The sequence below is a fragment of the Salmo trutta genome, chromosome 23 (genome assembly GCF_901001165.1).
Source record: "Salmo trutta chromosome 23, fSalTru1.1, whole genome shotgun sequence".
NCBI lineage: Eukaryota > Metazoa > Chordata > Actinopteri > Salmoniformes > Salmonidae > Salmo > Salmo trutta.
In genome coordinates, this window is record NC_042979.1 from 1789889 (window position 1) to 1806529 (window position 16641).

The window sequence follows — 16641 nt, forward strand, 5'->3', positions numbered from 1 at the left end:
AAGCATGCAGTTGGTGTTGTTGGCCTAAAGGTTGAGGTTTCAGTGGGAATCAAAGTTCAGTCACCTGTAGAGCAATCCCAAAAGTTCTGAGTAAAGGACGGTTTGGATAAATGTGTGTGTGCATGCATTTTAACATTTAAGAGTTAAAATGTAACCTACGGCGTGCCACTCTCGTGTGTCTTTGTGATAGAATGCAGACAGAGAGTGAGGCGAGCAGGAAACCTACGGCGCTTTGGGTTGATTGTTAAGCTGAGTTTCGATTTGTAAAATGGCTACACACTACGCAGGGAGCCATTTTGAAGCGTGCAAGGAGGTAGGCTGTAGATTCAAGCAGATGGCCATGGGAATATGCAGATCTTATCTCTGGTTATAAAGGATTGTAACAATAAGAAGAAAGGTGGGTCTGAATTATGTGAAGTGAAATTTTTACTGGTTTCTATGAATGACATGTCTCTTTTTCCCTTTTCTTTCCCTATTGTCTCTTCTTTCTCCCCCTCTCTCAACTCTCACTCGCTCTCTCACTCACTCACTCTCAGGATTTACAAGTCAGAATTGTGATCACAACATTGATGACTGCCCAGGCCACAACTGTCAGAATGCTGGCTTGTGTGTGGATGGGGTCAACACCTACAACTGCCAGTGCCCCCCTCACTTTACAGGTAACCTTTATACCAAACCCTCCAATCTTCAAGATGGACAAGGTCTCTAGAAAAAAATGAATTTGAGATTCCACCCACATTGGCCCTATATCGATCTCTTATGGCCCCTGCATAATGTAATCCTTGCCCGCTGCTCTCTAGGCCAGTTCTGTACCGAGAATGTGGATGAGTGTGAGATGATGCCAAACACGTGCCAGAACGGCGGTACGTGCCACGACACCTATGGCAGCTTCCACTGTGTCTGTGTCAATGGCTGGACAGGCGATGACTGCAGTGAGAATATCGACGACTGTGCCAGCGCAGCCTGTTATCACGGCGCCACATGCCACGACCGCGTAGCCTCTTTCTTCTGCGAGTGTCCACATGGGCGCACAGGTACTACGACCTCGCCTGTCCCACACTAACCACACACACACATATTGGAGGAAGATTAAAAATAAGAAACTGTTGAGAGCTTTGCACACCAGGCCACACTGAACTGAGGTGGCCTGGTTACACCCCCATGATAGTTGCTTGACAATATTGAGAGCCTATTTTCAGGTTGGTGCTTCACAATGTTAGTTGATGAGGTGAGTCAATTCTCCCCCTTTACAATAGAAAGCATTTAGTGCCCCTGGAAATGCACTACCTATAAAAATCCCATTCATCATAATTTGTCTTTCCTCAGGTTTACTGTGTCATCTTGATGATGCCTGCATCAGTAACCCGTGTCAGAAAGGCTCTAACTGTGACACCAATCCTGTCAACGGGAAAGCCATCTGTACCTGCCCTCCAGGTTACACCGGCTCTGCATGCAACCAGGACATTGACGAGTGTTCCTTAGGTGAGTGACTTCTTTCTCTGCTCCTCTCTCATCTCTATAGAAAGGTACCTGTCTCTGAACATTCAGGATGACAAACTCTGCCAATGTGCTATTTGCCAAACACTCCCTTGAGAGATTTTCAATTAGACTAACTTGGGCACATAAAGGTTAACCTCTAGCGTCCCACCTACTCAACAGCCAGTGTAATCCCGTGGCGCGATATTCAAATACCTTAGAAATGTTATTACTTCAATTTCTCAAACATATGACTATTTTACACCATTTTAAAGACAAGACTCTCGTTAATCTAACCACACTGTCCGATTTCAAAAAGGCTTTACAACGAAAGCAAAACATTAGATTATGTCAGCAGAGTACCCAGCCAGAAATAATCAGACACCCATTTTTCAAGCTAGCATATAATGTCACATAAACCCAAACCACAGCTAAATGCAGCACTAACCTTTGATGATCTTCATCAGATGACAATCCTAGGACATTATGTTATACAATACATGCATGTTTTGTTCAATCAAGTTCATATTTATATCAAAAACCAGCTTTTTACATTAGCATGTGACTAGCATGTGACTAGCATTCCCACCGAACACTTCCGGTGAATTTACTAAATTACTCACGATAAACGTTCACAAAAAACATAATTATTTTAAGAATTATAGATACAGAACTCCTTTATGCACTCGCTATGTCCGATTTTAAAATAGCTTTTCGGTGAAAGCACATTTTGCAATATTCTGAGTAGATAGCCCGGCCATCACAGGCTAGCTATTTTGACACCCACCAAGTGTGGTACTCACCAAACTCCGATTTACTATTAGAAAAGTTTGATTACCTTTGCTGTTCTTCATCAGAATGCTTCTCCCAGGACTTCTACTTCAATAACAAATGTTGGTTTGGTCCCAAATAATCCATAGTTATATCCAAATAGCGGCGTTTTGTTCGTGCGTTCAAGACACTATCCAAGGGTGACGAAGGGTTACGCGCCCGACGCGTTTCGTGACAAAAAAATTCTAAATATTCCATTACCGTACTTCGAAGCATGTCAACCGCTGTTTAAAATCAATTTTTATGCTATTTTTCTCGTAAAAAAGCGATAATATTCCGACCGGGAATCGTTGTTTTCGTTCAAAGAGAGAGAAAGTAAACATGGTGTCGGCTCGTGCACGCGCCTCCAGTCTCATTGTCCTCCGATCGACCACTATCAAAATGCACTAATGTTTTTCAGCCAGGGCCTGCAAAGCGACCATTCATCTTTCTGGTGCCTTCTGAGAGCCTATGGGAGCGTTAGAAAATGTCACGTCATGCCAGAGATCCCCTGTTTTGGTTAGAGATGATCAAGAAGGCCAGGAAATGGTCAGAGAGAGCGCTTCCTGTTTGGAATCTTCTCAGGTTTTGGCCTGCCAAATGAGTTCTGTTATACTCACAGACACCATTCAAACAGTTTTAGAAACTTTAGGGTGTTTTCTATCCAAATCAAACAGTTATATGCATATTCTAGTTACTGGGCAGGAGTAGTAACCAGATTAAATCGGGTACGTTTTTTTATCCGGCCGTGCAAATACTGCCCCCTATCCCCAACAGGTTTTAAAGAAAAATAAATAATTGTCAGTGTGACTGTAATGCATTTTGGTAATATTTTGCCATTAGAACACTGAAGGGATTTTTATGGGAACTGTATCTTTATATCTACCTCTTGTGTTAATGATAGAGAAATTGCACAGGGTGTCCTGGCGTGGTGAGGGAGCTTGTTCCAATGGTGGAACAAGCTCCCTCACGACGCCAGGACAGCGGAGTCAATCACCACCTTCCGGAGACACCTGAAACCCCACCTCTTTAAGGAATACCTGGGATAGGATAAAGTAATCCTTCTAAACCCCCCCCCCCCAAAAAAAATATATATAGATGTACTATTGTAAAGTGGTTGTTCCACTGGATATCATAAGGTGAATGCACCAATTTGTAAGTTGCTCTGGATAAGAGCGTCTGCTAAATGACGTAAATGTAAGTGGGGATATAAGTGGTTATGTATATCCTCTGTTTGACGTTTCAGGTGCCAACCCTTGCGAGCACGGTGGGCGCTGCCTGAACACTAAAGGCTCGTTCCAGTGCAAGTGTCTCCAGGGTTACGAGGGCCCGCGGTGCGAGATGGATGTCAACGAGTGCATGTCCAACCCCTGTCAGAACGATGCCACATGCCTGGACCAGATTGGAGGATTCCACTGCATCTGCATGCCAGGTACGATGACACATTGAAATGTACCATTTAAGGGGATATTTAGGTTTGTAACACTGTCTTACTGACATAGACACTTTGACATGTTGTTAGGTGTAAGAATAATTGTTCATGATTGGAGTTCAGTTCTCTGCCCCTACTACACAAGACAATACTAGCTATCTAAAAATGGCAAAATATTTGAGCCTGTGAACACAAAGTAATGTTACCTGAAATGGTTTCTGTAATATTGTCATAAACGTGTGTGTGTGTTCAGGTTATGAGGGGGTGTTTTGCCAGATCAACACTGACGAGTGTGCCAGCATGCCCTGTCTGAACAACGGGAAGTGCATCGACAGGATCAACTCCTTCCACTGCGAGTGCCACAAAGGTGAGAGAGATGGCCCAGAGAGAGAGTTGGCAGGTGGAAGGAATTGATGAATGAAAGGAGGAATGGAGGAAGGAAGGTGTACAGGGAGGGAGGGTTGGAGGAGTAGATGGAGGGTGGGGGTCCTCAGCTCCTGATAGATTTGGGTGGAAGTGGGGTCACTGGAGGGTGAAGTAAAGTGAATGATTACCATAGTGTGTGTGTCTGTGTGTGTGTGTGAGTGATTTAATACTTTTCTGAGGTTGACTAGTGTAGGCATTTCTGATGAGGGCAGGGAGGGTGGTAATAACAAGGTCACCTGGACATCAGCATAATTAGCAGGCAAAACAGTTTGCGTAAGACCTTAGCACCCAAAGAGGGGGGTATAAGGGGTGGTGGGGTGTGCAAGTGTGTATTTGGAGCTCCTGCTATATGGGTTGTGTGGGGGGGTATCATTATACATTTTGACATTTGTGCTGTTTCAAAATAAATGTGCATCTTTACATGACAGTAATATGTTTATACGCTGGTATTATTTTGATAACTCTTTAGTGTATCATAGTGTAAATGCTCTCCAAGACGACACAGGATTTGAATCTAAAAAACTGTCCCGGGCCTCCCGAGTGCCGCAGCAGTCAAATGGCACTGCATTACAGTGCTTGAGGCGGCACTACAGACCCAGGTTCGATCACAGGCTGTGTCACCTCCGGCCGTGACCGGGAGACCCATAAGACGGCGCACAATTTGCGAGGGTTTGGCCGGCCAGGATGCCCTTGTCCCATCGTGCACTAGTGACTCCTGTGGCAGGCCGGGTGCCTGCAAACTGACTTCGGTCGCCAGCTGGATGGTGTTTCCTCTGACACATTGGTGCGGCTGGCTTCCGGCTTAAGCGAGCAGTGTGTCAAGAAGCGGTGCGGCTTGGCAGGGTTGTGTTTCGGAGGAGGCATGGCTCTCGACCTTCGCCTCTCTCGAGTCCGTAGGGGAGTTGCAGCAATGGGACAAGACTGTAACTACCAATTGGATATCACAAAATTGGGGAGAAAAGGGGGTAGAAAGTAGTACAAAAATAAATAAATATGTAAATAAATAAAACTGTCCCCAGATGTGTAGCCCACAAATCATGTTAATGTACATAAACTTGGATTCGATACGAGACAAATTACAAAACTGTAAGAATAGCAAAACAGCACAGAAAACAACAACAAAAAGATATATGGCTGATGTGTATATTATTCCCTGTCCAGGCTTCTCTGGTGGTCTATGTCAGGTTGACATCGATGAGTGTGCCAGCACGCCCTGCATGAACGGAGCCAAGTGTACCGACGGCCCTAACAAATACTCATGTGAATGCACTGAAGGTACAGTCGGCTGGCACATGGTCAGAACGGTTTGAGGCTCAATTCTTGTGTTTAAATTAATACACTTTATAAGGTGGTTACATGGACCAAGGCCAAGCCAAGCCTACTCCTGTTCATCGATAGGCTTCCTTTGGTTCGGCGGAATTTCCCTATAAGACCTCTTCATCCTAGAACATAAGCTATGTTCTGATTCTCTACCCTTATTCTGAAATGTGCACTCATACACTCCCTTTCATGGATTTAAAATACATGGATTGGTGCGAGGAATATGGTGGAAACTCCTTCCAGCTATGCTTGCACCAATCCAATGCTTTTGAAATGCACAAGTGGGAGTGAACGAGGGCACACTTCTGGAGAAAGGTTTAGAACTATCTTCTCCTCCTTTCCAGGTTACACTGGACAGCACTGTGAGACTGACATCAACGAGTGTTACTCGGACCCCTGTCACTATGGCACATGTAAGGACGGCCTGGCCACCTTCACCTGCTACTGTCACCCTGGTTACACGGGCCGCCTGTGCGAGACCAACATCAACGAGTGTCTGAGCCAGCCATGTCAGAACGGAGGCACCTGTCAGGACAGGGAGAACACTTACATCTGCACCTGCCCCAAGGGCACTGCAGGTACAAGAACTCTCTCTCGCTCTCTCGCTCTCTCGCTCTCGCGCTCTCTCTCTCTCTCTCTCGCTCTCTCACATGCAGGAAGACACACACACGCGCGCGTGCGCGCATGCAGGAAGACACCCAGAGATACGCAGACACACACATACACATGTACACACCATACTACAATCCTACATATTTTCCAATACAGACAGCCACATCCAGGCATTCAGTGGGGGGAAAAAGTATTTGATCCCCTGCTGATTTTGTACGTTTGCCCACTTACAAAGAAATGATCAGTCTACATTTTTAATGGTAGGTTTATTTGAACAGTGAGAGACAGAATAACAACAAAAAAATCCATAAAAACGCATGTCAAAAATGTTATAAAATGATTTGCATTTTAATGAGGGAAATAAGTATTTGACCCCTCTGCAAAACATGACTTAGTACTTGGTGGCAAAACCCTTGTTGGCAATCACAGAGGTCAGACGTTTCTTGTAGTTGGCCACCAGGTTTGCACACATCTCAGGAGGGATTTTGTCCCACTCCTCTTTGCAGATCTTCTCCAAGTCATTAAGATTTCGAGGCTGACGTTTGGCAACTTTAACCTTCAGCTCCCTCCACAGATTTTCTATGGGATTAAGGTCTGGAGACTGGCTAGGCCACTCCAGGACCTTTATTAATGTGCTTCTTCTTGAGCCACTCCTTTGTTGCCTTGGCCGTGTGTTTTGGGTCATTGTCATGCTGGAATACCCATCCACGACCCATTTTCAATGCCCTGGCTGAGGGAAGGAGGTTCTCACCCAAGATTTGACAGTACATGGCTCCGTCAAATGATGCGGTGAAGTTGTCCTGTCCCCTTAGCAGAAAAACACCCCCAAAGCATAATGTTTCCACCTCCATGTTTGACGGTGGAGATGGTGTTCTTGGGGTCATAGGCAGCATTCCTCCTCCTCCAAACACGGCGAGTTGAGTTGATGCCAAAGAGCTCCATTTTGGTCTCATCTGACCACAACACTTTCACCAGTTGTCCTCTGAATCATTCAGATGTTCATTGGCAAACTTTAGACGGGCATGTATATGTATTCTTGAGCAGGGGGACCTTGCGGGCGCTGCAGGATTTCAGTCCTTCACGGCATAGTGTGTTACCAATTGTTTTCTTGGTGACTATGGTCCCAGCTGCCTTGAGATCATTGACAAGATCCTCCCGTGTAGGTCTGGGCTAATTCCTCACCGTTCTCATGATCATTGCAACCCCACAAGGTGAGATTTTGCATGGAGCCCCAGGCCGAGGGATATTGACAGTTCTTTTGTGTTTCTTCCATTTGCGAATAATCGCACCAAATGTTGTCACCTTCTCACCAAGCTGCTTGGCGATGGTCTTGTAGCCCATTCCAGCCTTGTGTAGGTCTACAATCTTGTCCCTGACATCCTTGGAGAGCTCTTTGGTCTTGGCCATGGTGGAGAGTTTGGAATCTGATTGATTGATTGCTTCTGTGGACAGGTGTCTTTTTTACAGGTAACAAGCTACGGTTAGGGAGCACTCCCTTTAAGAGTGTGCTCCTAATCTCAGCTCGTTACCTGTATAAAAGACACCTGGGAGCCAGAAATCTTTCTGATTGAGAGGGGGTCAAATACTTATTTCCCTCATTAAAATGCTAATCAATTTATAACATTTTTGACATGCGTTTTTCTGGAAATTTTTGTTGTTATTCTGTCTCTCACTGTTCAAATAAACCTACCATTAAAATTATAGACTGATCCTATCTTTATCAGTGGGCAAACGTAAAAAAACAGCAGGGGATCAAATACTTTCTTCCCCCACTGTATGTGTGAAGCTCTGCCAGTGTTATTAACATTGTACCCCCTACTTTGATTGTTTGACAGGCTTTAACTGTGAGGTGAATCTGGATGACTGTAAGATCAAGCCCTGTGACTACGGGAGGTGCATTGACAAGATCAACAGCTATGAGTGTGCATGTGAGCCAGGTTACGCAGGTGAGCACTGGATCGACGGGAGAATCAGGGGCAGGTGGAAGAAAGGTGGAAGGGAGAGGGACAGGTGGCCAGTGAGCTGACTGAAAAAGAAGAGTGGTGTCACATTCCCTGTGTGGGACAAGGCGGGAGAACAGAGAGGCAGCCCCAAACCTGATACACACACATGCAACTACTCTCTCTCTCTCTCACACACACACACACACACACACACACACACACACACACACACACACACACACACACACACACACACACACACACACACACACAGATCTGCTGCATGTGCACCTGGTCTGTATGAAGTGTGTTTTTACACCTAAGCACTGCCCCTTTTATACGTTTCCCGGTGTCAGTGAAGAAAAGGTGGATTATTTAGCCCAAACCATTTGTGGAATAACAATTCCAGTCCACTTATTCCCATGGGGCTCCTGTTTCAAAACCCTATAGGACCTGTTTTCTCTCTCTCTCTCTCTCTGTGTGTGTGTGTGTGTGTGTGTGTGTGTGTGTGTGTGTGTGTGTGTGTGTGTGTGTGAATATTTAATAATCTCTTAGGTTGGGAGGGTCGCGGGTTTGCAGGCAAGCTGCTGCTGCCCCCTTGCTCCTCTATCGTTTTGTCCTCTTTCCTCTGTTGTGTGAGTGTTGAGGGGCAGGGCTCACAGACAGAGGGCCATTGTAGTTGTTGAGCAGGCAGTTGGGCCCTCCCCTTTCTGATTGATTGGGGGGGTGTAATTGTTGTTCACCGGCGTGTGAAATGGGGCCTGGCCATTCTGTTTCTCCTTACCAGCCCTGGGTTAAGGTGGCCCTCCCTCTTCCACAGTTCCCCCTATGAGGCGAGGAGGAGGGGGTGGCGAGAGGCTTTGTGTGTCCCATTGTCACTGGTATAAAATATCTGAGCTTTAGATCCAGCTGAAACATTCCTTCTCCCTCCTTACCAGAGCACATCTTATTATTCAATGGAAAGGCCTCACTGCTAATCTCCAGCGGCTAACCTCCAGCGGCTAGCCAGGCAACCTCACCCTGCCTCTCTGACTCCCCCATCACCTCAGCAACTAACAAAGGATTAGAGAGTGAGAGAGGGAAAAGAAAACAGTATGTCCAGCTGTGGTTTCTTTAAACAATGGCCATATATGAATCAAAACTCACCCCCTGCTGTGTTGGATTTTCAGGCGCCATGTGCAACATCAATACCGACGAGTGTGCCATCAACCCCTGTCACAATGGTGGCACCTGCATCGATGGCATCAACAGCTTCACATGCCTGTGCCCAGAGGGCTACAGTGATGCCACCTGTCTGTTGCAGGTGGACGAGTGTGGCAGCAACCCCTGCATCCATGGCCGCTGCCAGGACCTGGTCAATGGGTGAGCACACACACACACACACACACATACACACACACACACACACATACACACACACACACACACGCTTACCTTTCTCTATCTGTATTCCAGCTACAGGTGTTTCTGTGACTCTGGCTGGGGTGGGCCTAACTGTGACATCAACAACAACGAGTGTGAGTCCAACCCGTGTATGAACGGTGGCACCTGCAAGGATATGACCAGTGGATATGTTTGTAGCTGCCGAGCCGGCTTCAGTGGTCAGTTCAATTCAACGTGTCTTCCCTTACTGTTTCTCACTCTCCCTATCATCTCCTTGTCTCTCTCCCTTTCCCCCTACCTCTCTCGCTCTTCTCTACCTTCTTACACCTTGCAAGTTAACACTAGAAGCTTATTACCTAAAATGGATCAATTGAAAGTGTGGGTTCACAGCTCCAATCCAGATGTGTTGGTCATTACTGAGACGTGCTTAAGGAAGAGTGTTTTGAACACTGATGTTAACCTTTCTGGTTATAACCTTCTTCGGCTTTACCAAGGATCTCCTTCAGTGCTCGGTTGTCTCCACCAAGTCTGTCACCAAACAATTTGATTTGCTGGTTTTAAGCATTAAACTTTCAAATAGCTCCTTGTTGACTGTTCCTGGGTGTTATCGTCCACCATCAGCACCAGCCGGTGCCATACCTGCCCTAAGCTCTCTCCTGGCCCCTTACACTAAGTCTGAATTTGTCCTGCTAGGTGACCTAAACTGGGACATGCTTAAACCCCCTGATGAAGTCCTAAAGCAATGGGACTCGCTACATCTTTCTCAGATTATTACCAATTCCACAAGGTATGACTCCAAACACCCAGAAAAGGCTACTCTCCTCGACGTTATCCTCACAAATAATCCTGATGGGTATCAGTCTGGTGTTTTCTGTAATGACCTTAGTGAACAACACCATGACCTGGCCTCTGTAAAATGGTACAGAATCAGCTTGATCCCCTCTGTCGAAGACGCTTGGACCTTCTTTTTTTATATTGTCAGTGGTATTGTTAACAAACACACCCCCATAAAGAAAATGAGAATTAAAAACAGGTTCAGCCCCTGGTTTGACTGGGAACTTGCAGAGTTACTCCACCTCAATAATTGCATTTGGCAAAATACTCGGCACATGGATACTCAGGCTGACTGGCTCTCTTTCAGGCAAATGAGAAATAAGTGCACTCAGGCTATCCGGAAGGGCAAAGTTAGTTACTTTAAGGAGCTGTTCTCTCTCTGTGGGTCTAATCCCAAGAAGTTCTGGAAAACGGTTAAAGACCTGGAGAATAAACCCTCCTCCTCACAGCTCCCCATGTCCCTTAATGTTGATGATGTGGTTGTTACTGACAAGGAGCACATGTCTGAGCTCTTTGTTCACCACTTCATTAAGTCAGGATTCCTATTTGACTCAGCCATGCCTCCTTGCCCATCCAACATTTCCTAATCTCCCACCCCTTCAAATGCGACTAGCCCCGACGCTCTTCCCTCTTTTTTCCCTGCCCCGCTACATAGTTTCTCCCTGCAGGCAGTCACTGAGTCCGAGGTGCTGAAGGAGCTCCTTAAACTTGTCCCCAAAAAACCATCTGGGTCAGATGGTTTAGACCCTTTCTTCTTTAAGGTTGCTGCCTCTATCATCGCCACGCCTATCTCCAACCTTTCTAACCTGTCTCTCCACTCTGGGGAAGTTCCCATTGCTTGGATGGCAGCCAGGGAGCGTCCTTTATTTAAGGGAGAGATCAAGCGGATCCTAACTGTTATAGGCCAATTTCTATTTTGCCCTGTTTATCAAAAGTGTTGGGAAAACTTGTCAATGATCAACTGACTGGCTTTCTTGATGTCTATAATATGGTATGCAATCTGGTTTCCCGCTCAGGTTATGGATGTGTCACTGCAACCTTAAAGGTCCTCAATGATGCCACCATTGCCCTTGATTCTAAGCAATGTTGTGCTGCTATTTTTATTGACTTGGCCAAAGGAGTATTGGTGTCTCTGAGGGGTCTTTGGCCTGGTTTGGTAACTACCTCTCTCAAAGAGTGCAGTGTATAAAGTCAGAACATCTGATGTCTCAACCACTGCCTGTCACCAAGGGAGTACCCCAAGGCTCGATCCTAGGCCCCACGCTCTTCTCAATTTCCATCAACAACATAGCTCAGGCAGTAGGAAGCTCTCTCATCCATTTATATGCAGATGATAGTCTTATACTCAGCTGGCCCCTCCCCGGATTTTGTGTTAAACGCTCTACAACAAAGCTTTCTTAGTGCCCAACAAGCTTTCTCTGCCCTTAAAATCAGCTTTCTCGTAAAAAAGCGATAATTTTCCGACCGGGAGTCGTTGTATCCGTTCAAAGACGATAGAATAAAAACATGGGGTCGTCTCGTGCACGAGCCTGAGTCCCATTGTCCGCTGATAGACCACTTAGCAAATGCGCTAAAGCTTTTCAGCCAGGGCTTGGAATGACGTCATTCAGCTTTTTCCCGGGTTCTGAGAGCCTATGGGAGCCGTAGGAAGTGTTACGTCATGCCAGAGATCCCCTGTTTTGGTTAGAGATGATCAAGGAGGGCAAGAAATGGTCAGAGAGTGCGCTTCCTGTTTGGAATCTTCTCAGGTTTTGGCCTGCCAAATGTGTTCTGTTATACTCACAGACACCATTCAAACAGTTTTAGAAACTTTGGAGTGTTTTCTATCCAAAGCTAATAATTAAATGCATATTCTAGTTTCTGGGCAGGAGTAATAATCAGATTAAATCGGGTACGTTTTTTATCCGGCCGTGAAAATACTGCCCCCTAGCCATAAGAGGTTAACCTTGTTCTGAACACCTCCAAAACAAAGGTCATGTGGTTTGGTAAGAAGAATGCCCCTCTCCCCACAGGTGTTTAAGGCTTGAGGTAGTCACCTCATACAAGTACTTGGGAGTATGGCTAGATGGTACACTGTCCTTCTCTCAGCACATATCAAAGCTGCAGGCTAAGGTTAAATCTAGACTTGGTTTCCTCTATTGTAATCACTCCTCTTTCACCCCAGCTGCCAAACTAACCCTGATTCAGATGACCATCTTACCCATGCTAGATTATGGAGACATAATTTATAGATCGGCAGGTAAGGGTGCTCTCGAGCGGCTAGATGGTCTTTACCATTCGGCCATCAGATTTGCCACCAATGCTCCTTATAGGACACATCACTACACTCTATACTCTTCTGTAAACTGGGCATCTCTGTATTCTTGTCGCAAGACCCACTGGTTGATGCTTATTTATAAAACCCTCTTAGGCCTCACTCCACCCTATCTGAGATATCTACTGCAGCCCTCATCCTCCACATACAACACCCGTTCTGCCAGTCACATTCTGTGACTGGCAGAACAAGGTCCCCAAAGCACACACATCCCTGGGTCGCTCCTCTTTTCAGTTTGCTGCAGCTAGCGACTGGAACGAGCTGCAAAAACACTCAAACTGGACAGTTTTCTCAATCTCTTCATTCAAAGACTCAATCATGGACACTCTTACTGACAGTTGTGGCTGCTTCGCGTGATGTATTGTTGTCTCTACCTTCTTGCCCTTTGTGCTGTTGTTTGTGCCCAATAATATTTGTATCATGTTATGTTGCTACTATGTTGTTGTCATGTTATGTTGCTACCATGCTGTGTTGTTGTCTCTCTTGTCGTGATGTGTGTTTTGTCCTATATTTTTATTTATTTTTTATATTCCAGCCCCCGTCCCCGCAGGCGGCCTTTTGCTTTTTGGTAGGCCGTCATTGTAAATAGGAATTTGTTCTAAACTAACTTGCCTAGTTAAATAAAAATAAATAAATAAAACCCTCTCAATGCCGCAACTCTGAGTTTGTGTGTGGTGGATATCATCCCTAGTAAATCTGCAACTCTAACCCATGTGTGTTCTCTAATCCCCGGCCATGCCTTAGGACCTAACTGCCAAACTAACATCAACGAGTGTGCCTCCAACCCCTGCCTGAACCAGGGCACCTGCATTGACGACGTGGCCGGCTACAAGTGCAACTGCTTACTGCCCTATACCGGTATGATAACGTATTGATTTTCCCGGAGCCATATTGGCCTAAAGAGATGTATACAGTAGCCTTATGGCTCTGGTTTTGGTTTGGCCCTCTACTCAGAAAGTCCTGTAGGGCTCCAGAATAGAAGACTTCTTGAACAATGGTATAAAAATACATTTCTAGCAGACTTTTAGTGTTATTTTAGAAAAAATAGGTTGACTATTGCCCACTAACTGTGTGGAAACAGGCCTTATGATTTGTTCCTCTCTATCATTTGTGGGAAAAATCCACCCTGTCTACCATGTGGTGTGTGTGTGTGTGTTTGTGTGTGTGTGTGCGCACGTCTGGGAATAACATGCTATAGACCGTGAGGACTAGGAACTGGAGCCCGTGGCCACTCTTCCTGTCTCTGGGCTAAACAATAGCAGGAAACAGGAAGCAGCTTCCTGCCTGGCCTCTGGTTACTGTGGAGATGGATAGGGAAGTGGACGGAAAAGTGGGCTTTAAAAACTGATGTCACTCTTCGGGGGAAAGTCCTCCGTGTGTGACTAGAAAAGGGAAATATCATGCAATGCAGCCATTTTCATTTCCATTTCGCTGTAAGACAACTTTGAAGAAGTCAACTCTACCAAGAGTTTAAAAGTATTGAATTGTGATGTATTACTTCTCCAAAGTTGTCTAACTGCTAAAGGGAAGTGGAGAGTGAAATAAAAATGTAACATGAACGAAACATATATGAATGGAACAAACATTCATGGCTCTTACTCAAAAAGTGTACAGACCGATTAATGATCTGTGATGGGTTCCCTGTAGCACTTGAGAGCATTTGTTTGAGGTGTGTGTTGTGTTCCTATCCCTACCAGGTGAGACGTGTGAGACACTGCTGGCCCCATGCAGCCCCCGGCCCTGTAAGAACGGTGGAGTGTGTCATGAGTCAGAGGACTACCAGAGCTTCTCCTGCCTCTGTCCGGAGGGATGGCAAGGTAAACTACTCATATCTTCCTCCATCCATCAATTCTGTTTATTCCTCCATCTGTCCACCCATCCATCCAATAGAGGGTGTTCTTTGAGAGACTGACTGCCCCCCTCTCAGGTCAAACATGCGAGATAGACATCAACGAATGTGTGAAAAGTCCGTGCCGCACCGGTGCCACATGCCACAACATGGTGGGCAGCTACCGATGCAGCTGCCGTCCGGGCTACACCGGCCAGAAGTGTGAGACGGACATCGACGACTGCAAGCCCAGTAAGGAACTAAACATCAACTCTGCCTTGTAAAGTGAACTTGGCCCAACTGTATCAATTACCTGATACATATCTCTCTCGCTTTCTCTTTCTAGACCCCTGCAGTAATGGAGGTCTGTGCAGAGATGGAGTGGACAGCTTTGTGTGCACTTGTCTGCCAGGGTTCCGTGGTGGCAGGTGTGAGCAGGACATTAACGAGTGCGAGAGCAACCCGTGTAAGAATGGGGCCAACTGCACCGACTGTGTCAACTCCTACACCTGCACCTGTCCACCCGGTTTCAGTGGCATCAACTGCGAGAATAACACCCCTGACTGCACAGAGAGGTACAGAGAGCAGTTCACATACTGTGTTTTCGTTAGTGGCAATTCAAAAGCATGGAGAAAGAGACCCTTTTTGCAAGAAGCCATACCTCTTCAGAGTATCTTAAATAAATCCCATGTCTTTTCCTACTAGTGCTGAACTACTTTGAGGGAAAACTTAATTTCTACGACTGATGTGGTTGTCTCGCCCAGCTATCTTTAGATGAATGCACTAATTGTTAAGTGTCTCTAGATAATAATTTCTACTAAATTACTAAAATGTAAACGTGAAATGCTTAGGAGGATGAATACATCCTAAAGAGAAACAATCCCTTTCCACATTGCTTGATTCAAGCTCGGGGCGGCAGGTAGCCTAGTGGTTAGAGCGTTGGGCAAGTAACATGTCGTTCTGCCCCTGAACAAGGCAGTTAACCCACTGTTCCTAGGCCGTCATTGAAAATAAGAATTTGTTCTGAACTGACTTGCCTAGTTAAATAACGGTTAAATAAAAAATAATATGAAGTAAAATGCTGACCAGATTATTCTGGATGTTGCTAAATAACCAGCTAATAATTGTAAAAACAGATTGGAAGAAACAACAACAGAAAAATGTAAAATAAGCTAAAGTAAAAAAAAAAGGACTATCCTTTTAACATCCCTTTAACTCATTTGGTTACTATACTTATAGGCTCAAAACTCTTCCGTTGTTGTGTGTTTTTTCTCTAGCTCTTGCTTCAATGGTGGCACCTGCGTGGATGGCATCAATACCTTCACCTGCCTGTGTCTGCCAGGCTTCACCGGCAGCTACTGCCAGCACGACATCAACGAGTGTGACTCCAAGCCCTGCCTCAACGGTGGCACCTGTCTGGACAGCTACGGCACCTACAAGTGTACCTGCCCTCATGGCTACACTGGAGTCAACTGCCAGGTATGGGCAGAGCGGCAGCCATCTTGACTAAGGGCAGTGTGTTTATGTGTTCTGGCTAGGCAGCCATATCTCCTGAGTGCATTTGATTTTCAGAGCTTCATGGAATTCTATGTGTGTTTGTATATAATTATTTTCCCTCTATTTCTATTGATATAATTTAAAAACATCTTAGAAACAACTGAGACGTAATAGTGGTAGTCCACTCAACAGCGAGTGTGTGTGTGTGTGTGTGTTACGCATGGGTTTATTTGTGTGTTAATGTGTTCCTGCTCTGCAGAACCTGGTGCGGTGGTGTGACTCATCTCCCTGTAAGAACGGAGGCTCATGTTGGCAGCAGGGCTCCTCGTACACCTGTCAGTGTCAGACGGGATGGACCGGCCTCTACTGTGATGTCCCCAGTGTCTCCTGTGAGGTGGCCGCCAAACAGCAAGGTGAACACAAAGCACACAGAGTAAAAACTATTCAAATTATACAGTGCCTTCAGAAAGTATTCACTCCCGCTGACTTTTTTGTTGTTGTGTTACAGACAGAATTTGAAATTGATTAAATTAAGATTGTTGGTCACTGGCCTAGACACAATACCCTTTAATGTCAAAGTTGATTATGTTTTTTGACATTTTTACAAATGTATAAAAAAAGAAAATCTGAAATGTTTTGAGTCAATAAGAATTCAACCCCTTTGTTATGGCAAGCCTAAATAAGTTCAGAAGTATAATTTTTGCATCTCTGTACCCCACACATAATTTTATCTGTAAGGTCCCTCAGTAGAGCAGTGAATTTCAAA

General features: G+C 45.5%; 1 protein-coding gene across 1 annotated transcript in view; it reads left to right on the forward strand.

The window, feature by feature from the left end:
* The window catches only part of LOC115159080 (neurogenic locus notch homolog protein 1), a 76918-nt gene that overhangs the window by 38588 nt on the left and 21689 nt on the right, over positions 1-16641 (forward strand). Inside the window, exons 5-20 of the mRNA XM_029708456.1 lie at positions 537-659; positions 801-1034; positions 1327-1482; positions 3533-3718; positions 3972-4085; positions 5306-5419; positions 5809-6042; positions 7912-8022; positions 9189-9381; positions 9475-9620; positions 13295-13408; positions 14248-14367; positions 14478-14630; positions 14725-14953; positions 15656-15857; positions 16135-16288. Coding sequence (XP_029564316.1) covers positions 537-659; positions 801-1034; positions 1327-1482; positions 3533-3718; positions 3972-4085; positions 5306-5419; positions 5809-6042; positions 7912-8022; positions 9189-9381; positions 9475-9620; positions 13295-13408; positions 14248-14367; positions 14478-14630; positions 14725-14953; positions 15656-15857; positions 16135-16288 — 2583 coding nt within the window. The remainder of the gene's footprint in view (positions 1-536; positions 660-800; positions 1035-1326; positions 1483-3532; positions 3719-3971; positions 4086-5305; positions 5420-5808; positions 6043-7911; positions 8023-9188; positions 9382-9474; positions 9621-13294; positions 13409-14247; positions 14368-14477; positions 14631-14724; positions 14954-15655; positions 15858-16134; positions 16289-16641) is intronic.